The sequence below is a fragment of the Aquarana catesbeiana genome, linkage group LG03, assembly GCF_042186555.1.
Source record: "Aquarana catesbeiana isolate 2022-GZ linkage group LG03, ASM4218655v1, whole genome shotgun sequence".
Classification (NCBI taxonomy): Eukaryota; Metazoa; Chordata; class Amphibia; order Anura; family Ranidae; genus Aquarana; species Aquarana catesbeiana.
In genome coordinates this window covers 169,356,574-169,384,138 of record NC_133326.1, presented here as the reverse complement: position 1 = coordinate 169,384,138, position 27,565 = coordinate 169,356,574, and the positions used below count along the sequence as shown (strand labels likewise).

At 43.0% G+C, this 27,565-nt stretch overlaps 1 protein-coding gene across 1 annotated transcript in view; it reads left to right on the top strand.

Moving 5' to 3' along the window:
* The first annotated feature begins 1,702 nt into the window (after window positions 1-1,702).
* The window catches only part of BEND7 (BEN domain containing 7), a 103,296-nt gene continuing 77,433 nt past the window's right edge, over window positions 1,703-27,565 (top strand). The window contains exons 1-2 of the mRNA XM_073619516.1: window positions 1,703-2,190; window positions 15,522-15,599. Of these exons, the coding sequence (XP_073475617.1) occupies window positions 2,130-2,190; window positions 15,522-15,599 (139 nt within the window). The 5' untranslated portion in view covers window positions 1,703-2,129. The remainder of the gene's footprint in view (window positions 2,191-15,521; window positions 15,600-27,565) is intronic.

Here is a 27,565-nt window from a genome sequence, read left to right as displayed (position 1 = left end):
TATTGTTGTCTGATCTTTTGCATTGGTTCTGAGCATGCGTTTGTACTTTGGACTAAACTTTTATGGACTTGTGTACACACGATATCATTTTGTACCATAGGACTTTTATTGCTGGAAAGTTTTTCTGTTTGCACAGCCAACATTTGTCCGATGAAAACCGAAAAAGTTTGTCCGATGGAGCGTACACACGGTCGGCTGTTGCCTTAAAACAGGTAATTTGCATGTTTGCTGTCAAAAAGTCCAACCGTGTGTATGGGCCTTTATTATGGTGACACCAAGGAAGATCATTCAGTGGCTCCATTCACTGTATGTAGCGTAAAGCCTTGTACACATGATCGGATTGTTGGCCAACAAAACCGTGGATTTTTGTCCGAAGGGCGTTGGGCCAAACTTGTCTTGCATACACACGGCACACAATTGTTGGCCAACAATCACAAATGTAGTGACGTACTACGTGGTTTTTCAGCTCTTTAGCGCCACCCTTTGGGCTCCTTCTGCTAATTTCGTGTTAGTAGAAGTTTGGTGAATGTCGATTTGCTCTTTTCTTTTCGCGCTTTTCATCTAGCGCTTTTCAGTTCACGCTTTTCATTTCATGCTTTTTAGTTTGTTTCTGAATGGCCGTTTGTCAACCAGACATGTTGCGGAATCGGAGGAGATAACGTGTTATTTATTATTGGCCTTGGAGTTATTGGTTTGACATTATTTTTTTGGTTGAATAATGATTTGATTTGGTATATTTTCTATATTTTTGGATGCATAGAATGCACTTTTTAGTTAAGTTCCATTGGCAGATATCATGTCTAATTTTATTTGTTTTCTTTTTCTAATGCACAATAAAAAAATTGTGTAGAATAATACTTGGCTATGTGTTTTACTTCAAATGACAGTTTGGGAGTAGGCAGTTACATTTTAAAAAATACAATGTAAAATTGACAAGGGACACCAACATAGTTGTATATTTGATCTTAAAATTAGGGGATAATGGTGTTGTGGTAACTTGCCCCCAAAAAATAAATAAAATAATAATATTATTCTTGATATCACTAGAAAAAAAAAGCCTTTGAAAATCCGTTTGCAATAACTCCATCAGTATCACCAGCAAAGCAGCTTCATTATTATCCCATTAAAGAAGAAGAGAATGTGCGCTGCATTTCGAGATTTCATAATTTGCCACGTCACAAATGTTAATTCTCCATTACAAACGCTGGTTTACAAGACCGACCGCTTTTGGCTCGTCCTTGCTTCCGAGCAGTGTTTGTAATTTGGACTTTTGTCCGACAGACTTTTGTACACACGCTCGCAAAATCCGACAGCAGACATTTATCCGCTAAAAATTTTAAAACCTGCTAGTCAACATTTGTCTGCGGAAAGTCCGACAACAATTGTCCAATGGAGCATACACGCGGTCAGATTTTCCACCAACAGCCTGTCATCACACATTTCACACAAATCCGATCGTGTGTACGAGGCTTTAGATCGTAGGATGTCACACACACACACACACACAAGTGTCACCTGCAGGAGCAGTCACTGCGCATGTGTGTCTGCCTGCTGTCTGCTGGCCCTCCCCTCCCTCTACTGAACACCCGGCTGTGACGACATCACCCTCCACACGCCTGCAGTACCACACTACGCCAGCAGGTGTCACCCTCCTCCTCCATCACTAAGTCATTCTCTCCCTTGTTTATCATTGACCCTAAAAGAAAAAAAAAGGAGAAAGCAAAACAGACAGTGAGAGAGAGAGAGAGAGAGAGCTCTAGAGGGCCCTGTGTGTGGCTCTCAGTCCTCAGGGGGATCTCGGATGTCTTATTGCCAGGACCTCAGGGTGCTGTGGGGAAATGATGAGCACCTCCAGGAAGCTCCCAGGGATTATGATCTGACAGCTCTGCATTATTCCTCCAAACCTTCTCATTGGAAGCAAGGAAAAACTTTCCCATCTGCCACCAGTTGGAAGTGAGATCTCCCAGTGCCTGGCAGTCCTGGGTCCTTGTGTTTCATTCCCCCCCCCCCTCCTCCTCTTCCTCCTCTCCTCTGTCTTCTTCCTAATCTCTCTGATCTTTCTTCTCCCCCCCTCTGCTCCTTCTTCTTGCCTCCAGCAACAATAGCCAGTGCCACCAAACTGCTCCACAATGGAGTTCTCTGAAAGGAAGAGGAGCAGGAAATCCCAGAGCTACAAACTGGTGAAGCCAGGTAAGCAGTGGGCATTGTGATGTGTGTGTGTGGGGGGGGGGAGGGGGGCTCAGGATGGGTGACACCTGTCAGAAGTGACAGCTGAGGGGAGCTCAGTGACAGCAGCCATCCAGCCTATACAATGATAAGGACAACATACAACATAAGGATCATAGGACACAGACTGATTGTATGAGTGTGTCTGCTTATTCCAAGAGGTTCTGCAGCAGCTGCAGCTCCCCTTCCTTTTTTTTTATCTGCCTGATCTGCGATTGGCTACAATCTGCCTGCTGTATGGGCCTGCCATTGAACCCCCCTCTTCCCCAGTGACAGTTTGTTTTGCTGTCCGCAGGGAGACACAATGACAGACAAGCTGATGAATTAATAGGGCTGCAGAGGACAAAAGCTGGAAGAAGCCCACACAGAGCCAGGCGCAGGCTTCATGTCAGACCATTGCATGGCACGTTTACTCATACTGTCATCTTCTAGCATATTTTAGAGTCACTATTTACAAAGCAAACCTGCCCTTTCTCCCCTGGGATGGGGAGATATATATTGCCCTTTTTCTTGTATTATTTTCATAATATTAATAATGATAATCATAAAAAGTGGATCTTTCTTAAGCAGGATTTATCCCTTTATCCATTAGTAAAAACGCAGTTATTGATGATGAGCGTATTGTCATCAGCGGCTGTAATGTGTACAGGAAAGGCCATGAGTGTGCAGGGAGGGCTGTACAGTGTGTGTGCTGCTCCCTATGACAGATCCTCAGACCTAAAGTGTTCAGGCTGCAGAGTTCAAGGCAGGTGACAGTGTCTGTCTCAGTGGCCCCCAGCTAGCACTACATATAGCATGCTGTGTATAACTTAGGCGTCTTCTTCTATGGAAAACAGAATTCAAGGATTCTGATTGTAGGCAACAGGGCACTTTTATATAGTTTGGATTCAGAAAAGTGATCCAACTTAATGAACTTTGTAACTTGTCTAAATTTACAAAAAAATACATTTTAATACATGGTTTAGCATTGCCTTTCTATACTTTTCTCAACTTTTTTTCCCCAGAGGAACCATTGAAATCAGGGTCCTGGGAACACCTAGTAAAATTAATTATCAGGGGTTAGTGGAAGCAATGTCTCTTATATTGGTGGTTAATGGGAAGACCCTTATATTGGCGGTCAGCAGGAAGACTCTTAAACTGGTGGTCAGCAGGAAGACCTTTATATTGGTGGTCAGCGGGAAGACCCTTATATTGGTGGTCAATGGGAGCAATTTCCCTTACATTGGTGTTTAGTGGGAAGACCCTTACAATGGTGGCCAGTGGGAGGACCTTCATATTGGTGGTTAGTGGGAAGACCCTTGCATAGGTGGTCAGTGGGAAGAATACCCCTTACATTCGTGGTTAGTGGGAAGAATGTCCCATACATTGGTGGCCAGTGAGAGGACCCTTACATTGGTGGTCAGTGGCGAAATCTTACATTTGTGGTCATTGGGAAGATTGCCCCATATGTTGCTGGTCAGTGGGAAGGTCCCTACACTGGTGGCCAGTGAGAGAAACCTTATGCCCTGTACACACGATAGGATTTTACGACAACAAATGTTGGATGTGAGCTTGTTATCGGAAAGTCTGACCGTGTGTATGCTCCATAGAACATTTGCTGTCGGAATTTCTGCCAACAAATGTTTGAGAGCAGGTTCTCAAATTTTCCGACAACAAAACTTGTTGTTGGAAATTCTGAGCGTGTGTACATAAGCCTGATGCAGAAAAGTCCACGCATGCTTGGAATCAAGCAGAAGAGCCGCACTGGCTATTGAACTTGTTTCTTGGCTAATTGTACGTGTTGTACGTCACCGCGTTCTTGACGTTCGGAATTTCTGACAACATTTGTGTGACCGTGTGTATGCAAGACAAGTTTGAGCCAACATCCTTCGAAAAAAAATCCATGGATTTTGTTGTCGGAAAATCCTATCATGTGTAAGGGCCATTACAGTGGTGGTCAGTGGGAAAAACTTACATTTGTGGTCATTGGAAAGAATACCCCATATTTTTGTGTTCAGTCAAGGAACCCTTTCATCAATGGTCAGTGGGAAGACCCTTACATTGGTGGTCAGTGGGAAGACCCTTACATTGGTGGTCAGTGGGAAGGCCCTTACAATGGTGGTCATTGGGAAGAATGTTCCTTACATTGGTGGTCAGTGAAAAACAGTTACATTGACGGTCCTTGGGAAAAATGCCTCCTACACTGGTGGTTAGCGAGAAGACCCCTACATTGGTGGTCAGTGGGAAGAATGCTTCTTACAGTGGTGGTCAGTGGAAAGAATGCTCCCATTATAATAATGGTCAGAATGCGCCATCAATGGGGGGGGGGGGTCAATCAGCATCAATGGGGGGGAGTCAATCAGCCACAGCTCTAGAGGAAACTTAAGCTTTCATAGTACCCTAGTGGAGAAAAGATGCTTTAATGTATATGTTAGCCTGATGTGTTAATACTCATCAGCAGGTACTTTTAACCAATGAACACGATGACACCCTTGCAAATGTACAGCACCACTTAGCCACTGTGCTGCCTGCAACAAATGCGGGCAGCACAGTAACAAAGTGGTTGGCACATCTGTCTAGCAGCAGTATGGTTGGTAGTTCAAATCCCAACCACGAGGCCACCTGCCTGGAGTTTGCACGTTCTCCCTGTATCTCTATGTGTGTGCTCCGGTTTCCTCCCACACTCTAAAGACATGCTGGTAGATTAACTGGATCCTCTCTAAGTTGGCCCTATTATATATATGTATGAATGTGAGTTAGGGACCTTAGATTGTAAGCTCCTTGAGGGCAGGGACTGATGTGAATGTACAAAATATATGTGAAGCGCTGCGTAAATTGACAGCACTATATAAGTACCTTTAATAATGAATAAATGTAGTGAATTATACGTGCCAATCCAACACATTTCATAAAATTCTGCTTCCACATATTTGCACTTACTTTATTTACACTTCTGATTTCTTTCTAACCTACTTAGCTGGATATAGATTTTATAACTTGAGTAATTTTGGTTTATGATGGGAAAACAGAAGTTAAAATTGACAAGACAAGCCAGTCGGGAGGGAGGTAGGCTTACTCATTATGAATAACTTACTTGCAGGTTTGTCATTGACTAGTCAGGAATGTGTACCTGTTGGTGTGAGAGCTCAGTCACATGTATGAGGGTGCTGAAGTGTGGGCTTTCCTTCTATATAGTCTTTCTTACATGCATAGTTTATTATAGCACTTGGTCATATTACCTACCATTTGTATAACCTTGCACAAGGCTGGCCACTCTCAGTTAGTTTTTTTAACAAAAAAAAAAAACAGATTCCTCCATCCATGCAAATGAGGTGAATGGAGGAATCCCCCCACCAGACCATTGTATTCTCACAGCAACCCAATACACTGATCAGTGGCCGCAACTCATTGGCTGCAGACACTAATCATCAGAACGTTTTCCAGCAAGTCCCTTTGACAGAAGTCAATTAGGCCTCATGTACACTGCTGCTGGTAAACGGATATTTTTAGGAGCAGTTGGGCATTTTTGTCAGCTGGCCCTGAACTCTCCTCTATGTTATCTTATCAGTACATGTACACTGGGGCGTTTATAGTCGTTTCTAGGCAGTTGAGTTTATAAGCATTTTTTGGAAAGAAAAAAATTCATTCAGGACGGATGTTCAGAGGCATTTGAAACGCCTGTAACAGCTTTTAAATGCGGTAACTCGTGTTTAGCCGTGTTTCATTTACAGGCGTTTTTAATTTTTGACTATTTAAAAGAAGAAAAAAAAACGTGCAGGCAGCTAAACGCAGCTAAACATGGCATGTAAACGCGGCAAAACTGACATTTTTAAACGTCGGTTACTATCTGTCATGTTATGTCGTTCAGGAGAGGTTTTAAAACGTTAAAACATGAAGCCTTATGCCCCGTACACACGATCCGAAAATCAGACAACAGATCGTCCGACTTTTTTCACTTACTGGTCGCAAGTAGAAATTGAATAGGTTACTAAAGTCACAAAAATTCTCGTACGACAGAAAAAAAAATCGGAAGTGATGTCATGTGTTGTAGTGTATGTGTATTGTATTTTCGGAGGACAACTGTACTGACTAAACGAAAATCGTACGATCCGGTATCATACGAGGAACATTTTCATGCTTGTCTGATTGAATAATATCAGATGAACTGTTGTGATCAGCTCTCGAAAGCTCTGTACTAACGATCCGAGTGGTTTAGGAGCGTTTGAAAAAAAAAAAAAGCTACATTCTACATTCTGATACCTGGTTGGGTCAGAGGCCCCTCCCCTCTCCACTGTATACAGTCAGGAAGAGAACTACTAGCCTTAGGGAGATTCCGCGGCCCGCTGGCACCATAGAGCTGCCAATCACCACCTCCCACCTCCCCCCAGGTGGGGGGTCGAGAGATGTGCTGGGGGTTGGAGGTGCACAGCGGAGACCAGCTGGGTACAGGGGAACCTCTGGAAGGGGGGGGACAGCTGTCTGGGGACCTTGATGTAAGCGGGGGCCCTCTGGGGACACTGATGTAAGGGGGGGCTCTCTGGGGACCCTGATGTAAGTGGGGGCCTCTGGGGACCCTGATGTAAGGGGGGCTTTCTGGGGACCCTAATGTAAGGAGGGGCTCTCTGGGGACCCTAATGTAAGGAGGGGCTCTCTGGGGACCCTGATGTAAGGGGGGCTCTCTGGGGACCCTAGTGTAAGGAGGGGCTCTCTGGGGACCTTAATGTAAGGAGGGGCTCTCTGGGGACCCTAATGTAAGGAGGGGCTCTCTGGGGACCCTAATGTAAGGAGGGGCTCTCTGGGGACCCTAATGTAAGGAGGGGCTCTCTGGGGACCCTAATGTAAGGAGGGGCTCTCTGGGGACCCTGATGTAAGGAGGGGCTCTCTGGGGACCCTGATGTAAGGAAGGAGCTCTCTGGGGACCCTGATGTAAGGGGGTGCTCTCTGGGACCCTGATGTAAGGGGGGGATTATGAGTATTATCTCATGGTCACACATCCCATTACTCCGGTTTTTCACCATCTCCCCAAAGTGCACAAACAAGATAATCTAGTAAAAGGTCGCCCCATAGTTGCCAGCATAGGATCGCTATTGGAGAGATTAGGAGAATGGGTTGATCAATTTCTTCAACCGCTTGTTGTCCGTCTACCTGGGTTTTTAAAGGACACTGGACATTTGTTAGCCCACATGCGGGAAATTTTTTGGTCCACAGAATGCATTTGGATCACCATAGATGTTAGATCTCTGCATTCCTGCATTCCTCACTCTCTAGCACTGTTAGCCATTAAACATCATCTTTCATACTACAGTGGTTACAGTCCTAATGTACGTGAGTTTATTTGTAGAGCAGTAGAGTTCCTCCTGACACACAATTTCTTCATGTTTGATGAACGATACTACATTCAGAACCAAGGGGACAAAATTTTCCCCCTCTTTGGTGGATCTTTACATGGGCTGGTGGGAAGAATCTACTTTATTTGCCCATGGTAACCCATTTAAAACCAACATCGCCTGGTATGGTCGTTTCATTGATAACCTGATTGTAGTATGGCATGGATCGAGTGGTGACATAGGTGACTTTATAAAATATATTAATACCAACTCCCTAAACCTGGAGTTCACCTGTGTGCACCACCCGACCCAAATAGACTATTTGGATTTGACCTTGATGGGGCATCTAGATAGCAACACAGTGACTTCCAGAACTTTTAGAAAACCCTGTGCAAGGAATACCCTTTTATTGGCCAATAGCTCTCACCCAGTCACACCATCAAGTCTTTGCCCACTGGTGAATTCATCAGGGCCAGGAGAAACTGCTCTACAGACAAGGATTTCTTGCAAGAATGCACAGCAATTCAAAAGCAACTCAAAGAAAGGGGCTATAATACACGATCAATACCTAGAAGTAAAAATATAGCATTTCATAGAGATCAGGTGGAGATGATTCCGAATAGTGGCACAAATAAACACAAACAGTGTACAGGGGGTCCCCGGGTTACAAACAAGATAGGGACTTTAGGTTTGTTCTTAAGTTGAATCTGTTTGTAAGTCGGAACAGGTAAATTTTTTAAGTGTAGCTCCAGCCAAAAAATCTATTTTTAAGTTTTTTAGATAACATAGGGAAGGGTTATCACCCCTGTAACATGTGTTTTGTTGTCTGTGCCCCTGTTCAGAAGATTTCACATCACTTTCTGTCCCAATGACAATTGGATTTTGAAAATTTGGGGTTATTAGGGAAACAAGGATTGGTGATAAAGCATTAGTGGAGACACCTTTTTGCCATATTAACTCTTACAGGAGTGAATTTCCCTTCCTAGGGGTAGATTTCCTCTCACTTCCTGTTGCCTCCCTCCGTTTGTAAGTAGGAGTCGTTTGTAAGTCGGATGTTTGTAAGTAGGGGACCCCCTGTATTGATTACAATAGAAATTAAGTTAATTTTGTCACTACGTTTTCTTTAGAATACAACAAAATCGTTGCGATTCTTAAAGCACATCTCCCCATTTTGTATGCTGACAAGGATCTGTACTCTGTTATCCAGGGCGGTTGCCAATTTTCCAGTAGAAGGGCCCCCAGTCTGGGAAGTATGTTGTCACCCAGCTTGTTTTGCTCTCAGAAGTCAAACAAATCACAGACCTGGCTTTCCACTGTAGGTTCCTACATGTGTGGCCACAACACCTGTAAGCAGTGTCATAGACATAAAAAGCACCTCCGTTTTTTCTTTTTCTACCAAGAAAACATATACCATCAAACAGTACATAAACTACAACTCTAAATCGGTGGTATATGTTATTCAGTGTAGTGCCTGCAGTCTACAATATGTTGGGTGCACTATACGCCCGTTGAGCGTTAGAATCTCGGAACATGTGAATGACACTACAAATATTAATGCTAAAAATTAAAAATATCTCAAATGTGTCAAAACATTTCCGGGAATTCCATCATGGTAATCTTGACACTTTTTTTGCTGCTGAACAGGTTAAAAAAACCTCAAGAGGAGGTGACACTCATCGTATTTTGCTCAAACGTGAAGTGTGGTGGATACATACCCTCAATATTAGAAAACCATATGGTTTTAATGATAGCATGGACATAAATCTTTTTTTAACATAATCGCATTTTTTAACATAGTCGCATTGTTTGATACATTGAATATGCTTTATTTGTTCATGATATGTCCCTAATATGCCTGCTGTGCTTCTCTCTTCCTTTTCTCCATGTGTTTTTAATTGTTTTGATTGCTCTGATTAGGATGCACCCGCCCCATTTGGAGTGCTTACTCTGTTATAAATATCAGTTTTTAAATCAAACATGTATGCTTTGATGAAGGCTTCTTTGCCGAAACACGTCAGCGTAGCCTGTACCCGTGTACCCATGTAACCAAATAAAGGACTTTTATTCAAGAGCATCCGAGTCGCCAGCCCTTTTCTGATTCAGATCTCTGGGGACCTGATGTAAGGGGGGCTCTCTGGGGACCCTGGTGTAAGGAGGGGCTATCTGGGGACCCAGATGTAAAGAGGAGGCCCTCTGGGGACCCTGATGTAAGGGAGGGCTCTCTAGGGACCCTGATGTAAGGGGGGCTCTCTGGGAAACCTGATGTAAGGAGGGGCTCTCTGGGGACCCTGATGTAATGGGGGCTCTCTGTGGACCCTGATGTAAGGGGGGCTCTCTGGGGACTTGGATGTAAGGGGGGCTCTCTGGGAACCCGGTTGTAAAGGGGAGGCTCTCTGGGGACCCTGATGTAAGGAAGGGGCTCTCTGGGGACCCTGATGTAATGAGAGGGCTCTGGGGACCCTGATGTAAGGGGGGAGGCTCTTTGGGGATCCTGATGTAAGAGGGAGGCTCTTTGGGGACCCTGATGTAAGGAGGGGCTCTCTGGGCACCCTGATGTAAGGGGGGGCTTTGTGGGGACCATGATGTAAGGTGAGGCTCTCTGGGGACCCTGATGTAAGGGGAGGCTCTCTGGGGGACCCTGATGTAATGAGGGGGGCTCGGGGGACCCTGATGTAAGGGGGATCCGCACTCAGATATGTAACGATAATATATATATATATATATATATATATATATATATATATTAGGGCTGTGGAAATTAAAGATTAATTCCTTGATTAATCGATGAATTTTTTTGATCGATCAAAATTCTTTTGATCGGTACTCACCTCTCCGCTGGCTTCCGGGTCTTCAGTGAGTTCCGTCGGAGATCCGGTGACGTCACGGACATCGACGTCACTGGACTCCTCCCCCCTTCCCCAAGTGCCTCTGTCTGCTAACGAAGGGAGGGAGGGGGGAGGAGTCCAGTGACGTTGAAGTTCTCATTGAAGGTAACGCGTACGGCTGATTGTCGGCTTTACATGCTGTGTTTTTGCATGACCACCTGTTTGCACAGGGGTCCATGCCATAAGGTGAGAGTGATTAGTTAGACCGAAGGTGGAGGGATTGTCACGCTACTGTGGAAAAAAAAAATACTTACGTCAGTGCTACAGTTTGAATTTAAAATGTATTTGTGTGAACTGTGAAGTTAAGTCATGGATTGTGGAAACTAACTAGTGTCTGGTGATTGCAGAGTTGCAATGCAAGGAGATCAGCTAAAAGTAGTTGGATCTGTATGTGCATTATAATTAATCGAAATTAGTTGATTAATCGATTTTAAAAAAATCGATTAATCGAACACGAAAATTTTAATCAGTAACAGCCCTAATATATATATATATATATATATATATATATATATATATATATATACACACACACACGGTATCTCACAAAAGTAAGTACACCCCTCACATTTTTGTAAATATTTTCCTATATCTTTTCATGTGACAACACTAAAGAAATGACACTTTGCTACAATGTAAAGTAGTGAGTGTACAGCTTGTATAACAGTGTAAATTTGCTTTCCCCTCAAAATAACTCAACCACAGCCATTCATGTCTAAACCGCTAGCAACAAAATTGTGTACACCCCTAAGTGAAAATGTCTAACTTGGGCCGAAAGTGTCACTATTTTGTGTGGCCAGTGCCACCATTATTTTCCAGCACTGCCTTAACCCTCTTGCGCATGGAATTCACCAGAGCTTCACAGATTGCCACTGGAGTCCTCTTCCACTCCTCCATGACGACATCATGGAGCTGGTGGATTTTAGAGACCTTGTGCTCCTGCACCTTCCGTTTGAGGATGCCGCACAAATGCTCAATAGGGTTTAGGTCTGGAGACATGCATGGCCAGTCCATCACCTTTACCCTCAGCTTCTTTAGCAAGACAGTGGTCGGCTTGGAGATGTGTTTGGGGTCATTATGTTGGAATACTGACCTGCAGTCCAGTCTCTGAAGAGAGGGGATAATGCTCTGCTTCAGTATGTCACAGTACATGTTGGCATTCATGGTTCCCTCAATGAACTGTAGCTCCCTAGTGCCGGCAGCACTAATGCAGCCCCAGACCATGACACTTCCACCACCATGCTTGACTGTAGGCAAGACACACTTGTCTTTGTACTCCTCACCTGGTTCCCACCACACACACTTGACACCATCGGAACCAAATAAGTTTATCTTGGTCTCATCATACCACAGGACATGGTTCCAATAATCCATGTCCTTAGTCTGCTTGTCTTCAGAAAATTGTTTGCAGGCTTTCTTGTGCATCATCTTTAGAAGAGGCTTCCTTCTGGGACGACAGCCATGCAGACCAATTTGATGCAGTGTGCGGTGTATGGAGCACTGACAAGCTGACCCCCCACCCCTTCAACCTCTGTAGCAATGCTGGCAGCACTAATACATCTATTTCCCAAAGACAACCTCTGAATATGACGCTGAGCATGTGCACTCAACTACTTTGGTTGACCATGGCGAGGCCTGTTCTGAGTGGAATCTGTCCTGTTAAACCGCTGTATGGTCTTGGCCACCATGCTGCAGCTCAGTTTCAGAGTCTTGGCAATCTTCTTATAGCATAGGCCATCTTTATATAGAACAACAATTCTTTTTTTGAGATTCTCAGAGAGTTCTTTTCCATGAGGTGCTATGTTGAACTTCCAGTGACCAGTATAAAAGAGTGATAACACCAAATTTATCACGCCTGCTCCCCGTTCACACCTGAGACCTTGTAACAATAATGAGTCACATGACATCGGGGAGGGAAAATGGCTAATTGGGCCCAAATGTGAGGGGTGTACTCACTTTTGTGAGATACTGTGTGTATATATATATATATATATATATATATATATATATATATATATATATATATATATATATATATACATACACACACACATGTATATTATATACATGTGTATGCCCGCCCAAGCGTATGGCTTTCTTTACTTCGCTGCTATGGGCTCTAGCCCGAGATCTTTTGTAGACCTAGCAATGCCCCTGGTGGGGGCCCTTCATGGTTTATTGCACCAGGGCCCTGAAGTTTCTAGTTACGCCTCTGAATCAAACCATAGTTTACCTAAAATAAAAAAATCAGCACAAGGGGGTTAATAGAAATAAGGGGCTTTGGCAGGCTTTCCTCAAGAGAGCCCGACTATACCCTCCCTTTCTACCCAGCTACTCCATTCATAAAAGCCGTTACTACAGCTTCCATGAATGAAACAGGATCTGTGAATGGGGGGATAGGTGGATGATTAAAAGGTCTGCCCCCTCCATTCAGAGACCATGTTTCATTTATGGAAGCTGTAGCACAGCTTTTATGACTGGAGGAGCTGGGCATAGTTGGGTGGTCTTGATAAGTGCCTGTCACAGCCTCTTAGTTCTAATAACCCCTTCTGCTCCAACAGTTTACGGGGGTGGGGTGGGGGTCATTGTAAGAGGAAAATTTCAGCAAGAGGAAGGCTCAGCAGCACAAGGGATACATCTCATTGAGGGTAAGTAATGTCCCTTGTGCTGATTTTTTATTTGTTTTATTTGCACACCTGAAAAGATTTAACAATTTTTGTGGTGAAGAACTTATTTATTTTTACATATATATTTAATTTAAAATGTGAAGAAGAAAAGAGAAAAGGGGACAGGCACCTCTAAGTCTAAGTGTAGTATCTGACAACATTTATTAAAAAGAATCAACAGATACCCACTCACATGAGGAGGGAAGTATACAGGCACATCATAAATAGAAGGTGCTTCTGTGGTGCTGGTGAAGTTGGTACAGTGCTTTCTCTCCCGGACAGCTTGAGAAAGAAGCATTGCGGCCTCTCATTGGACTACTGCGCATGATTTGAAACGCGTTGCGTCATTTCCTCCCGTTGATCCACAGCGGGTGCTGTGTGTCACGCTGTGCTCTAACACCTGTAGACTGCCATCAAGTCATCCCACCCTGGCCCCATGGGTGTGACCCAGTCCCCGAAATATTTTTCAAAACTCCCACGGCACACCTGCAAATCTCTTGCAGCACACATTTTCAGAATCACTATTTTAGGTAAACTTGCTAATCTATTTTTACACTTCAGCAACAGTGTACGGATGTACATTATTTGCCTCTTTTCCATACTTTGGTTTGGTTACTTATGTGTGTGGATGATGTCTCCACCTCATAATAATGATAATTTAGATTGTAAGCGCTAACGAGCAGGGCCCTCTGATTCCTCTTGTACCAAATTGTAATGTAACTGTAATGTCTGCCTTCATTTTGTTAAGTGCTGCACAAACAGTTGGCGCTATATAAATCCTATATAATAATAATAATAATTACAAGTTGATAATAATGTGTGAGTGATGTACACAATGGGGTTAGTTTACTTATAATGTATGTATATCCAAAACGTTTTTTTTCTTTTTAATTTTGCATAGAGCAGGAAAGGATTAGTCTTTATTTTTTTTTTATAAGCATTGGATGCCTGGATTGCGGGGCTTGTTAACAAATGCCACATTGAATTAACAGGCTGTGTGTGCCTTCTGTCCATAAAAAGAGATATATCAACTCCACTTTAATATGTGGGAAGGTAATAAATATTATTACTCATGAAACGAATTCAGCGTAAATAAATGTGTCTGCTGTCTCACTTTTGAGACAGAGAAAAGGACTGAGGACAGAGATTCTCGAGTCCCTTTCTCACCAGCCTCAGCTGCACCGGCCCCTTCCACAGCAGCAGCTGGCAGGAGAGGGGGGAGGCTGGCAGTGCTGTGGCCTGGGGGGGGGGGGGGGGGGGGGGGGGCTGGGGGGGTGCATGCAGCAGGGGAATTCTGCAAAATACAGGGCGATTAGGGTGTGCCCAGGCACATCCAGCACACCCTGTGCGCACTCCTATACTGGTTGGGTTCATTATCTCAGCATGATTATATGCTCTTCAGAAATGCTCTCTTGCACTTCACCTCAATCTTCACCTTTGTTAAATACACTATAGATAACTATGAGTAGTAATACCAGCATGAGCTTTTTTCCCTGTGGATATCTGCGTAAAAAGAAAAAATGTATAATTTATTTATTTATTTCAGGTACTTATATAGCGCCGTCAATTTACGCAGCGCTTTACATATACATTGTACATTCACATCAGTCCCTACCCTCAAGGAGCTTACAATCTAAGGTCCCTAACTCACATTCATACTACTAGGGACAATTTAGACAGGATCCAATTAACCTACCAGCATGTCTTTGGAGTGTGGGAGGAAACCGGAGTACCCGGAGGAAACCCACGCAGACAAAGGGAGAACATGCAAACTCCAGGCAGGTAGTGTCATGGTCGGGATTCGAACCAGCGACCCTTCTTACTGCTAGGTGAGAGTGCTACCCACTACACCACTGTGCTGCCCATATATAATCTTTTTTCTATAAATTTTTAGACATACTGTATATGTAAAAGAGAGCAGCTGGATGTAAATAATCTTATCATTGTGTTCTAAAGAGACTTTTATTGGGGGATATGGAGGCAAACTGCTGCAGGTACAGTAAAGGGTACACATAACTGCAGCCTCCAATACCTACCTGTCATGGCTGAATCTCAGGCCATTGAGACATGCAAAGCCTCAGCACTTACTGCACAATCCTATTACCTGCTCTTACATAATCCTTCTAGCTAGTGATAGGTCAGTAGGAATATGTGGAGGCGGGGCTTATCGACAGAACGTTGACTGTCAGAGTGGCTTGGCAGATTTTAGTAAATTGGGTGTAGAAAGTTACATTTTACTTAACAAATAGGAAATCTTTGCTTTTTTATTTGTTTTTGCTTGTCTATTGATACTCAAATTGAAATGCAGCATTTGTTAACATGGATATCAATAAGGCTGGTATAGATCACATGGAACTCAATTTGGTTTAGTAGCTCTGATTTTTTTTCTTTATATTTTGAATGTATAATCTAATCTTTCTCATAAACTTGTTTTGCAGACTACCACCCTGAAATCTTTAAAGCTGCAGACTATAGTGATATCAATGGAGAATCTATTGACTCTCAGCATTTTTCAGGTAATGTCTTCAGTGTTTAACTTATCTTCAGACTTGAATTTAATGCACAGTTAACAGTGTTTTATTATTTTTGCAATACTGTGAAATTATGAAAATTAGATACTTAAAGGTAGAGGTAATAGTGCCTAAAATCCCTCAGGACAGGAAAATGGTCTAAACAATTAATTAAAAACAAAGGTTTCATTTCCATGAAGGACTAAAAGTCATATACAGGGCTGTTTTCATTATTTGTTTTGTATGCTGTGTTTTCCAGGTGTTATAGAAGAAATCAATAAGGGACGCTGTCCTAACAAATATCTATGTTTAAAAGTGTGTATTGACACACTATATTACCAAAAGTATTGGGATGCCTGCCTTTACACGCACATGAACTTTAACCACTTCTCTGCCTTAATTGCCGGGAGGGCGTCAATAGACGTCCTCCCGTGCATGAGCTGCCTGCGCTCCCCCTGCCGATCCCGGCCCCTTACCACGTGATCAGCTGTCAGCCAATGACAGCTGATCACAGGATGTAAACAGATTGGTAATCTGCTTTTTTTCTCCTCACGCTGTCATGGTGAGGAGAGAAAAAAAGCCGATCAAGGGCTTCTGCCAAAGGGACATCGGTCCCAAACAGGGAGAGCCACCGCCGCCTCATCTGTGCCCACCAGTGCCGCCTGCCAGTGCCCACCAATACCACCTGCCAGTGCATACCAGTGCCACCTGCCAGTGCCCACCAGTGCCACCTATTATTGCCCACCAGTGCCACCTATCATTGCCCACCAGTGCCACCTATCAGTGCTGCCAGTCAGTGCCCATCAGTGCCTCATCATCAGTGTCTTTCAGTGCCACCTATCAATGCACTTCAGTGCCACCCATCAGTGCCACCTCTCTGTGCCACCTATCAGTGCTCATCATTGCCACCTATCTGTGCCCACCAGTGCCGTCTCATCAGTGCCCACCAGTGCTACCTATCAGTTTCCATCAGTGCAGCCTATCAGTGCACATCAATGAAGGAGAAAAATTAACTGTTTGCAAAATTTAATAACAAACTTTAAAAGTGTTTTATTTATTTTTTTCTAAATTTTCGGTCTTATTTAATTTTTTTTAGCAAAAAATAAAAAACCCAGCAGTGATTAAATACCACCAAAAGAAAACTCTTATTTGTGGGAAAAAATTATAAAAATTTAATTTGGGTACAGTGTTGCCTGACCGTGAAATTGTCATTCAAAGAGTGACAGCGCTGAAAGCTGAAAATTGGCCTGGGCAGGAAGGGGGGTTAAGTGCCCAGTAAGCAAGTGGTTAATGGCACCCCAGTCTTAGTCTGTAGGGTTCAATATTGAGTTGGCCCACCCTTTGCAGCTATAGCAGCTTCAACTCTTATGGGAAGTCTGTCCACAGAGTTTAGAAGTGTGTCTATGGGAATGTTTCACCATTCTTCCAGAAGCGCATTTGTAAGGTCAGGCACTGATGTTGGACGAGAAGGCCTGGCTCGCTGTCTCTGCTCTAATTAATTCCAAAGGTGTTCTGTCGGGTTGAGGTCAGGACTCTGTGCAGGCCAGTCAAGTTCCTCCACCCCAAAATTGCTCATCCATGTCTTTATAGAAATTGCTTTGTGAACTGGTCCAAATCATTTGGTGGAGGGAGAGATTATGGTGTGGGGTTATTTTTCAGGGGTTGGGCTTGGCCCCTTAGTTCCAGTGAAGGAAACTCTTAAGGCGTCAGCATACCAAGACATTTTGGACAATTTCATGCTCCCAACTTTGTGGGAACAGTTTGGGGATGGCCCCTTCCTGTTCCAACATGACTGTGCACCAGTGCACAAACAAGGTCCAGAAAGACATGGATGAGCGAGTTTGGGGTGAAGGAACTTGACTGGCCTGCACAGAGCCCTGACCTCAACCCGATAGAACAGCTTTGGGATGAATTAGAGCGGAGACTGTGAGCCAGGCCTTCTCGTCCACATCAGACACACTCCTAAACCTTGTGGACAGCCTTCCCAGAAGAGTTGAAGCTGTTATAGCTGCAAAGAGTGGGCCAAATATTGAACCCTATGGACTAAGACTGGGATGCCATTAAAGTTCATATGCGTGTAAAGGCAGGGAGTCCCAATACTTTTGGTATTATAGTGTAAGTAGTTATATCCATGAAATAAGACCAATGAGATAATATTTGTGTACTTTATCCACATACATCTTGAACTTGCAGAACTTGTATAGTTAGTTATTTAGGCGTTGATATCGTTTTAAAGATTGTGTTGCCTAATAGTGAGCCACATCAGGTCAGATGCCTCAGTCTTGTCATACATAGCTGTGTCGGCTATGGCAGAACTGTGGCAGAAATCTTGTAGATAGCGACATTCTATCCTTTTCAGTGGGGCAGTGCCGAGGTCAGTGAGAATTGAAAATCTAATTTGAGGTCTGGTTGATTTCTCTGGGTTATTGTACTTTGCAGATCCTCATTGCTCTTTGCACTATTTTACAGATTAAGCCTGATTTTGCATTATCTTCCATTGTATTCTGTGTAATTATGTAATGCTTTTGTAAAATGCTAATGATGCAGGTATAATGCTATATTCTACCCACAGCATAAAACTACCCAGTCACCAGATTATGTTACTTTTTCTGGAATGTAAATTTATGCTAGATGAATGAAACATTTCTGATGGAGAGTTTTTGATAGCCCAGTGGGTGGTATATGGGCAGATCAACTCCAATAGCTTTTGAATATTTGCAATAAATGCAATATTTTCATTTTTTTTGCTGTATATCAAAGTATACAGTGCCTTGAAAAAGTATTCATGCCCCTTGAAATTTTCCAAAATTTTGTCATGTTACAACCAAAAAGGTGGCACATAATTGTGAAGTGGAAGGAAAAGGATAAATGGTGGCATGCATTTTTATTCAGCCTCCTTTACTTTGATACCTCTAACTAAAATCTAGTGGAACCAATTGCCTTCAGAATCACCTAATTAGTAACTAGTGTCTACCTGTGTGTCATTTAATCTCAGTATAATTACAGCTGTTCCGTGAAGCCCTCAAAGGTTTGTTAGAGAACCTTAGTGAACAAACAGCATTGTGATGGCCAAGGAACACACCAGACAAGTCAGGGATAAAGTTGTGGGGAAGTTTAAAGCAGGATTAGGTTATAAAAAAATATCCCAAGCTTTGAAGATCTGACGGAGCACTGTTCAATCCATCATCCGAAAATGGAAAGAGTTTGACACAACAGCAAACCTACCAAGACATGGCCGTCCACCTAAACTGACAGGCTGGGCAAGGAGAGCATTAATTAGAGAAGCAGCCAAGAGGCCCATCGTAACTCTGGAGGAGCTTCAGAGATCCACAGCTCAGGTGGGAGGATCTGTCCACAGGACAACTATTAGCCGTGCAGTCCACAAATCTGGCCTTTATGGAAGTGTGGCAAGAAGAAAGCCATTGTTGAAAGAAAGCCATAAGAAGTCCAATTTGCAGTTTGCGAGAAGCCATGTGGGGGACACAGCAAACATGTGGAAGAAGGTGCTCTGGTCAGATGAGACCAAAATTTTACTTTTTGGCCTAAAAGCAAAAAGCTATGTGTGGCAGAAAACAAACACTACACATCACCCTGAACACACCATCCCCACCGTGAAACATGCAACTTGAGACTGGGGCGGAGGTTCACCTTCCAGCAGGACAATGACCCTAAACATGCAGCCAGAGCTACAATGGAATGGTTTAGATCAAAGCATATTTATGTGTTAGAATGGGTTAGTCCTCCCCCTTCTTCACCCCTCTACCCTGCTACCTTCTCCCTTGCCCTCCACCCTACCCCCCCCCTACCCCCCATCCAGGGAGTCCTGTCCCCCCCCCCACCCTCCCTCTCTCCCTTGTCCTCCCTTCCCTAATTTGCTCCCAGTCATGGGCTGGTTTAGTCATATAATATGAATATCCTATTCTACATCACCCGTCTGTTATGTCCCATGGCTGGGCTCAGCTGGTATTCGGGAGGTAACCCTCCCAGGCAGCTGTGAATGGGTTTCTTACTGTATGGCCCTGGTAGCTATACTAGCTGTAGTGGGTTATTAAGGTAACAGTCTGGAAGCCTCTCTGGTATAGCTCACGGACAGCTTCGTCACACAGCTTCACCCTTACATGTACACTACAGAGTGCATATCCGGGGGAATCAACATTTGACATTGCTGATATAACATCTAACCCTATCTGTTACAAGTTTCTGTTTTTATTATAACCACTATCATCTGTTGTTGACTGTTAAACTGTATCATCTTGAAAATAAATAAAGGAATTACAAAAAAAAAAGAATGGCTTAGTCAATGTCCAGACCTAAATCCAATTGAGAATCTGTGGCAAGACTTGAAAATTGCTGTTCACAGATGCTCTCCATCCAATCTGATAGAGCTTGAGCTATTTTACAAAGAATGGTCAAAAATAGCACTCTCTAGATGTGCAAAGCTGGTAGAGACATACCCAAAAAGACTTGCAGCTGTAATTGCAGCGAAAGCTGGTTCTACAAAGTATTGACTCAGAGGGGCTGAATACAAATGCACACCACACTTTTCACATATTTATTTGTGAAAAATTTTGAAAACCATTTATCATTTTCTTTCAACTTCACAATTATGTGTCACTTTGTGTTGGTCTATCACATAAAATCCCAACAAAATACATTTATGTTTTTGATTGTAACATGACAAAACATGACTTATTTAACTTGCCCTAAATTTAAGGTGTCTGTATGCCATTTAACATAACTGAGCTGTGCACATATTTATGCAGAAGCAGTTTACACCATCCATTGGTTGGAACAATAGCGTCATACACTTTACTCCATTCACTGGTTGGCATAATGATGCCATGGCATCTGACACAGTAACATCACCAGTTCAGCCTGACCAAAGGACTTCCCTATAGTATGATATAAGGTGTTTGATTGTCCAAATGTTGTCCACAGTATGCTTTCAAAATACTGTCAATAAGGGACAATGTTAAACAGCTTCATATAAAAGCTCCTAATAAAACAACCCATAATAATCCTTAAGATAAGCTAGATACACCAGAACAATTACTATTAAGAAAGCAGATAATATCACAAATTTGATATGGAGTTGTTTAAAATTGCGCTCTTATCCAGAAAGTAAGGAATTGTTTACAGGTAGTGGTGACTGTCTCCTATTCAGTTCTTGAGAGTTGAATGATGAAATGTGTCCTGAAATACAAGTTAAGGGTGAATGGTGACATCATTACCATTTGTATACTGGTATGCTGACTTAAAGGGTCTAAAAATCAGAAATGCTTGTTAAGATTGTTCTTATCGTAAGCACCTTCAAATATGAGTTTTTTTATGTTTTTATTCATTTTTTAATAATCTGATTTACTGTACTATACTATGTCAGTTTCTACTTTTATGGAGGGACTATGGAAAGATAAAAGATGCAGTTGAAAATCCCTTGCTAAATCCTATTTTAAAAATGCTTCAAAGACCTTCTGTTGAGTTGTGGGTCTATACATTTTCCAGTGAGCTTTTCATTTATGATCAGTGGTAGAAGTGCCCATCTTTAATTGGAACACACACAAACACACTCTTTATAAATTAGAAGTTCTTTATTGGTGGTGTTTTGGTGAAGAATTGTGAAACGTGCAGACATAGCTGGTTGATTTAGTATATGGATCTTTGTACCTTCACTTTATCACTAGCACAAATGATCTTGGACTTCAAATTCATTTTGCAAATAAATCTAAGTAATTTGAATTGTGATATTGGGTAAGTTTCTAGGGATCCAGGTTCTAGATATCTTTAGCTGTTTACAAAAAGTACTTCTAATGCCGCGTACACACGAGCGGACGTTCCGACGGACTAGGTCCGACAGTCTTTCCGACGGACTTTGCAGCGTAGGTCCGCCGGACTTTCAAACGAACGGACTTGGACACACACGATCACACCAAAGTCCGACAGATTCGTACGTGATGACGTACGACCGGACTAAATTAAGGAAGTTGATAGCCAGTAGCCAATAGCTGCCCTAGCGTCGGTTTTAGTCCGTCGGACTAGCATACAGATGAGCGGATTTTTCGACTGGACTCGAGTCCGTCGGAAAGATTTGAAACATGTTTTATTTCTAGGTCCGTCTGACTTTTGGGAAAAAAAGTCAGCTGGAGCCCACACACGATCGAATTGTCCACCGGACCAAGTCTGCCGGAAGGTCCGCTCGTGTGTACGTGGAATTATAGGTTTATGTTGCCAAAACTGAGCAGGCTGACCGTTTAAAGAGTATCTGTTTTGAAAAAATATGGGGGCTGCCATTGCTTTCATTTCCTTCTAGATATACTATTTTCCTGGTTGCCATGCATTTGTAATGTCCTTAGTATTTCTTGAGCTGCTGGACTTTCACAAGTATGCAGAGAAGGTGCAGTGACTTGCTCTGGGTCAGTAAAGCACTGAAGTATTTAGATCAGCCTTGAATCCAATCAACTATAAAAAAATGGTCAGAAAAATGGTGTTCTCAACACAGGTTCACTTTGAGGAATATCTGTAAAATTCAATACATGTAAGCAGGATATAATGTTTTACACATTCATTTGTTAAAGTGTTATTAAACCCTCCATTAAAAAATGTAGCAGCATGCTTCACATTATTATTATTACTGATGAGGTCTGAGTACCACATCTGCCTGCACCAGTTCAGTGCCTCAGCATGCTCGTCAGCATGCCATCTTTCTAGATCCTGCAGAGAGGGCAAGTATGAAGTTGTGGAGGAGGAAAAGCATAGTTTAGGCTGAACTGATCCTATGCGATCACAGGAGCATCCACGGCCGTGGCTACAACATCCCTGGTCCTTTTAAAACAAGCTTGCTCAGCTCATTGTTAAATTGAGAAGCTAGGAGATCCATGTCTGGTGTTCCTCACATGCTACAGAGGTCTTGGACTCAGAGGACCATTCCCTTGAGTTTAGACTTTTTGACTGAGAAAGTTCGCTTGCCAGTTTTCCATGCCTGGAATATGCACGAAAATTACATTCCGCCCAAAGCACATGGTTGATGTATGGTTGGTTGATGGTTGATGTATTCCACTGCTGTGGCATTGTTGGAATGGGTGACCAGCTTCCTCCGATGACCAAATTCCCTGAACCAGTAGTGTGTTTGGGTCTCCACCCAGCCTGTCAGACTGGCATCCATCTTGAGAATCTTTCAGATTAATGTAAGGAAGCACTTCCCTGACTCCAAGGCTGGATACGGGAGTGACCAGGACAAGAGATATCCTGGTTTGGGTGTCATGCAAATATGTGAATCCAGAGACAGAGTTGCAACAGTCTGGAGTGGAATTGGGCATACAGGACTGCCTCAAAGGAAGCCCAGAGCTGTCATGCAAAAGTGGACAGGTCCTCGGCTGCAATTCTGAACATGGAAACAGAGATTCAGGAGTTTGTCTCATGGCAGACACACTCTGGACTGAGTAGTACATAGGAGGAAACCAAGATACTCCAGTTGATGAGTTGGTTCCACTGCTAATCTCTGAAGGTTTAGAATCCTACCAACTCACTAAAGAATCAACTGTTCCCTTAGAAGAGGTCATCCAGATATCCTACCATAGAAATGTCCTGTGTACCCAGCAGAGCAACCACAGGGTCTAGCACCAATGTAAATCCTCAAGGTGTAGTGGACAGTCCAAGGGGGAGGGCATCAACCTGTAGTATAGCATAAAATTTGTTGCGGCGCATACGCCATAGTGTTAACCCCATAGGGACAAGTGTACATGCCAGCTAAAGAAAAGAAAAAATATATTGGAAAAAAAAGTAAAAATAAATAAAGAAAGTGATTGTAAAGTCTCGTTTTTTTTTTTTTTAGTTAAAAACAACAAACATGTCATACTTACCTGCTGTGTGCGGTGGATTTGCACAGAGCAGCCTGAATCCTCCTCTTCTCGGGTCCCTCTTTGGTGCTCCTGGCCCCTCCCTCCTGTTGAGTGTCCCCACAGCAAGCAGCTTGTTATGGGGGCACCCAAGCCGCAGCTCAGTGTGTCCATTCAGACACAGAGCCGCGGCCTGGTCCCACCCCCTTTCTCTCCTCATTGGCTGACTGACTTTGATTGACAGCAGTGGGATCCAGTGGCGCCGCACTGCTGTCTCACCCAATGAGGGGGGGTCCCCGGCAGCCAAGACACTCCTACAACATCGCTGGATCTAGATGGGGCTCAGGTAAGTATTAGGGGGGCTGCTGCACAGAGAAGACTTTTATCTTAATGCATTCTATGCATTAAGATAAAAAACCTTCTGCCTTTACAATCACTTTAAGTAAAATGGCGTTGCTCTTCCCTGAGGAGAAAAAGGTATCTATTCTCCTAGGATACTAGCAGAAAACTGAGGCATGATGGGAGAGGAAGGGGTTATACTGGTCTATTAACAGTTTTATTTGCAAGTGTCCAATGCTCCTGAAGGTAGCAGTATAACCCATACATCTCAGAATCATTCTGACCCTGTGTCCCTTAATGACCACTTAAAGTGGAGTTCCACCCAAAAATGGAACTTACACTTTTTGGAATCCTCCCCCCCCCTCCGGTGTCACATTTGGCACCTTTCAGGGGTGAGAAGGGAGCAGATACCTCTCTAATACAGGTATTTGCTCCCACTTCCTGGCATAGATCACCGCTGCGTTCGTGGTGACCTACGCCACTCCCGGTGCCTACTCTGTCCTCCCCACTGCTTCACTTCCTGATTCCCTTACCGAGGATGGCAGCGGCAGCAGCCGAGAGTCGACGGGCAGATCGGCTTCGGCTGCCGACATCGCGGGCTCCCTGGACAGGTAAGTGTCTATAAATTAAAAGTCAGCAGCTGCAGTATTTGTAGCTGCTGGCTTTTAATATTTTTTTTTTGGCGGACCTCTGCTTTAAGAAAATAAAGTTTGCTTTACAGCTAGTACAGTTAAAGTGTATGTAAACTCTCACCTTGTAAAACATCCCATTCAGTTTAAAATAGAAAGGAAAGTTAAAACATTTGTGCATAGATATAAAATATCATTATAAATACCTTTTTTTCCTTTTTTCTGTGTGATCACATTCCCTCGGTTCTCAGCTGAATAAGAGCTGGGGGGAGGAGAAACAACAGAATACTGAGCTTCCCAGTGAAAGGCTGTTGTGCAGGGGGGGGGGGCGTGTCAGGACAAGCCTGATCATGGAGGAGAGCAGGCAGTGTTCCCAACATAGCTAGCAAACTGACTACACTGTGTTCTCCTGCTTAGTGTGGTCAGTTTTTGATAGGAGAGCAAAGGGACTGGCAGGACCACCAGGGATTTCACATACAGGAAGCAATAAAAAGAGAACAGGATACTTTTTCATACAAGTACTTGATACAGCAGGCACATATCAGGAATATAAAATGTTGGGTTTACATACTCTTTAAGCTAGAAAAACCGGATATTGCACTTTGGGTTTAGAACTACTTTACATGTTATTTTTGTTCACTTTTGTAAATCCACTCTTGTCTGTAAACAATGTTCAGCACAGATGGAATTGTTCTGTAGAAAAATATGTTTGTGAGCTTCCAGTTTCCTGGTTTATTTTGGTAGCCATTACCTGCGTTATCAGCACAGGAATATGTCAAGCATGCATTACAGCAAATGCTAGTTGTCTGACTTGCTAATTTAATATTCATAACCTGTAGCATTATGTGCTCTGCTTAATATATTTGTCCTCAGCTTGCTGAAATGAAATGTTTGTCATCCTTGTTAAAAATGAATTGTCATCAGATAATAGGCATTCGGCATGTATGAGGGAGCGAGCTAATTAAATGCCCAGAGTTAATGTGGCTGAATGGAAAATGGAAAACAAAATGCTTGCCCAACTGTTGCAAAATGTAGCTGTATTGTAATTATTCAGATGCTGCACACACACATAATGTAGTTACAAGGCAAGGCTTTTCTCAATGAGAAATCCTTACATGTCACTTTGGCAGCCAGTCTTGCACAGCACCCATGCCATTTTAATTGGCTTACAAACCTTTTGGATTATATCAGTATATTTGCTTCTTGATTTTTATTCAATCCTATACACAAATAGACTAGATAACAGTGCAATGGTATATACAACTACATATATAATACTGTATACCAGGGGTCTCAAACTGGTGGCCCTCCAACTGTTGCAGAACTACAATTCCCATGAGGCATGGCAAGGCTGATATTTACAAGCAGGACTCCCATGGGCAGAGGTGTGATGGGACTTGTAGTTCCGCAACAGCTGGAGGGCCGCCAGTTTGAGACCCCTGCTGTATACACTATATACAATATATGTATACAGACAATTTGGCTGTCATTATAATGCCTCCAGATCAGTAAATGAGGGCAGATACCTCGAGCTCCTATGAAGAATGTATTTTCTTCCATTTTGGAGCACTGTTAAGTCCTGCCCTTAACTTATATACCCATATCTGCCTTATAGTGGTATATAAACTTCAGACATTAAATATTAACAAAACATACCCCTCTGTACTGTACACTTGTATATATCCAAAGCACTGAGTCTGATTTTTCTATGCTGCCTCGTTCCTCTGTTATCTGCATGAGTCAATTTGGACAGCTCCAGCAGACAGTCTGTGATTGACAGCCACAGCTATGCATATTCCCTGTGTACTGTGAGGAGGGGGATGTATCCCTAACTTCCAATCAGGGCTCAGGGATCTCCTCACTGAGCTCTGTAGTATCAGATTTCAGATGCCCACCCTCTGCTTTTCAGAGAGATGCTGTGTGAATTGTGTGTTTTAGATGGCTGTAGAGAAGAGATGGCTGCAGACAAACAGGTACAACTTTTGTGAAATGATTTGTCTGTGGATCACCTGAGGCTAGTCACATTACTTGGTATATGTAAGGGTTTTCAACCACTTCAGGCTGGGTTCACACCTCCGATGGATGCGGCTCACAGCAGGGGTCCATTGCGTCCCTGTTCTCCATTTTGGAGACGAATCAGGGCCAAATTTTTGCCGGAATTCATGCCTGAAACAGAGCCAAAGACACACACAGGGTTCCTGTGCAAGCCGCTCCGCAGCCGCAACTGAGATATGTGAACCGGCCCCATAGAGAGCTGGTCACAAACTCCTGTCTTGCGAATTGGCAGTTCACATAGGTGTGAACCCAGACTTAATCTTGTTTCAATCCTGTTTTCATTTGTTCAATTTCCTTCTGGCTTTCTCATTTGTGTCGCCAGGTATTACACATAGGGTTTTTATGTTTTTTTTTTTTTTGCAAACTGTTTATTTCAGCATCCATATACAAAATGTATACAGCCAGAACCTGAAACCAAGAAACCAAGAATTAAGTGTATAACTTACAAAAAAGTATACAATGTCAAAAGATCTATTGACACAGACAGCAACAAATGATATAAAAGACAGACCACAATCTACAATGTTTGACTTAGACACTGATATCAGAGAAATGCATGAACCAAGTAGTCTGAATGTATAAAGACAATTAAAGGAATAACAAAACAATTAAGTATACAAAACATTGTACATACCGGTAGTTGGTGGTGGTTGGAAAAACATACATCCCATTTGTCAGAAAAGCGGGGCATTGTATCAAAAAGAGTGTGGAAAATTCTTTCCATTACCATTAAGTCATTGATTCTATCTAAAATTTGTGTGAAGGCAATAGTGAGGAATTTCCAGTTAAGGGCTATTGGCCAGACTGTAGCTACACAAATAACGTGAATCAAATTTTCTGTATGATAGGATGTGTCAGGCAAACGGCACACACACAGGCATGGTAAGGGTGGTATGTTGTCCTATCATCTGAGAGGAGATATGGGAAATCTTATGCCATATAGGACGCGACTTCTCACAGCCCCAGAGTATATGGGAAGAGGAACCGGGAAAGGTGCAACCACGAAAGTAAGTCTCTGGAACCCCCCGTAAATATAGCGTGGAGTCTGGTCAGTGTATAATACCTTTATACTTTTAATGGTTAGCACCTTAAGGTGCTGTTTCCCTGACAGATAAGG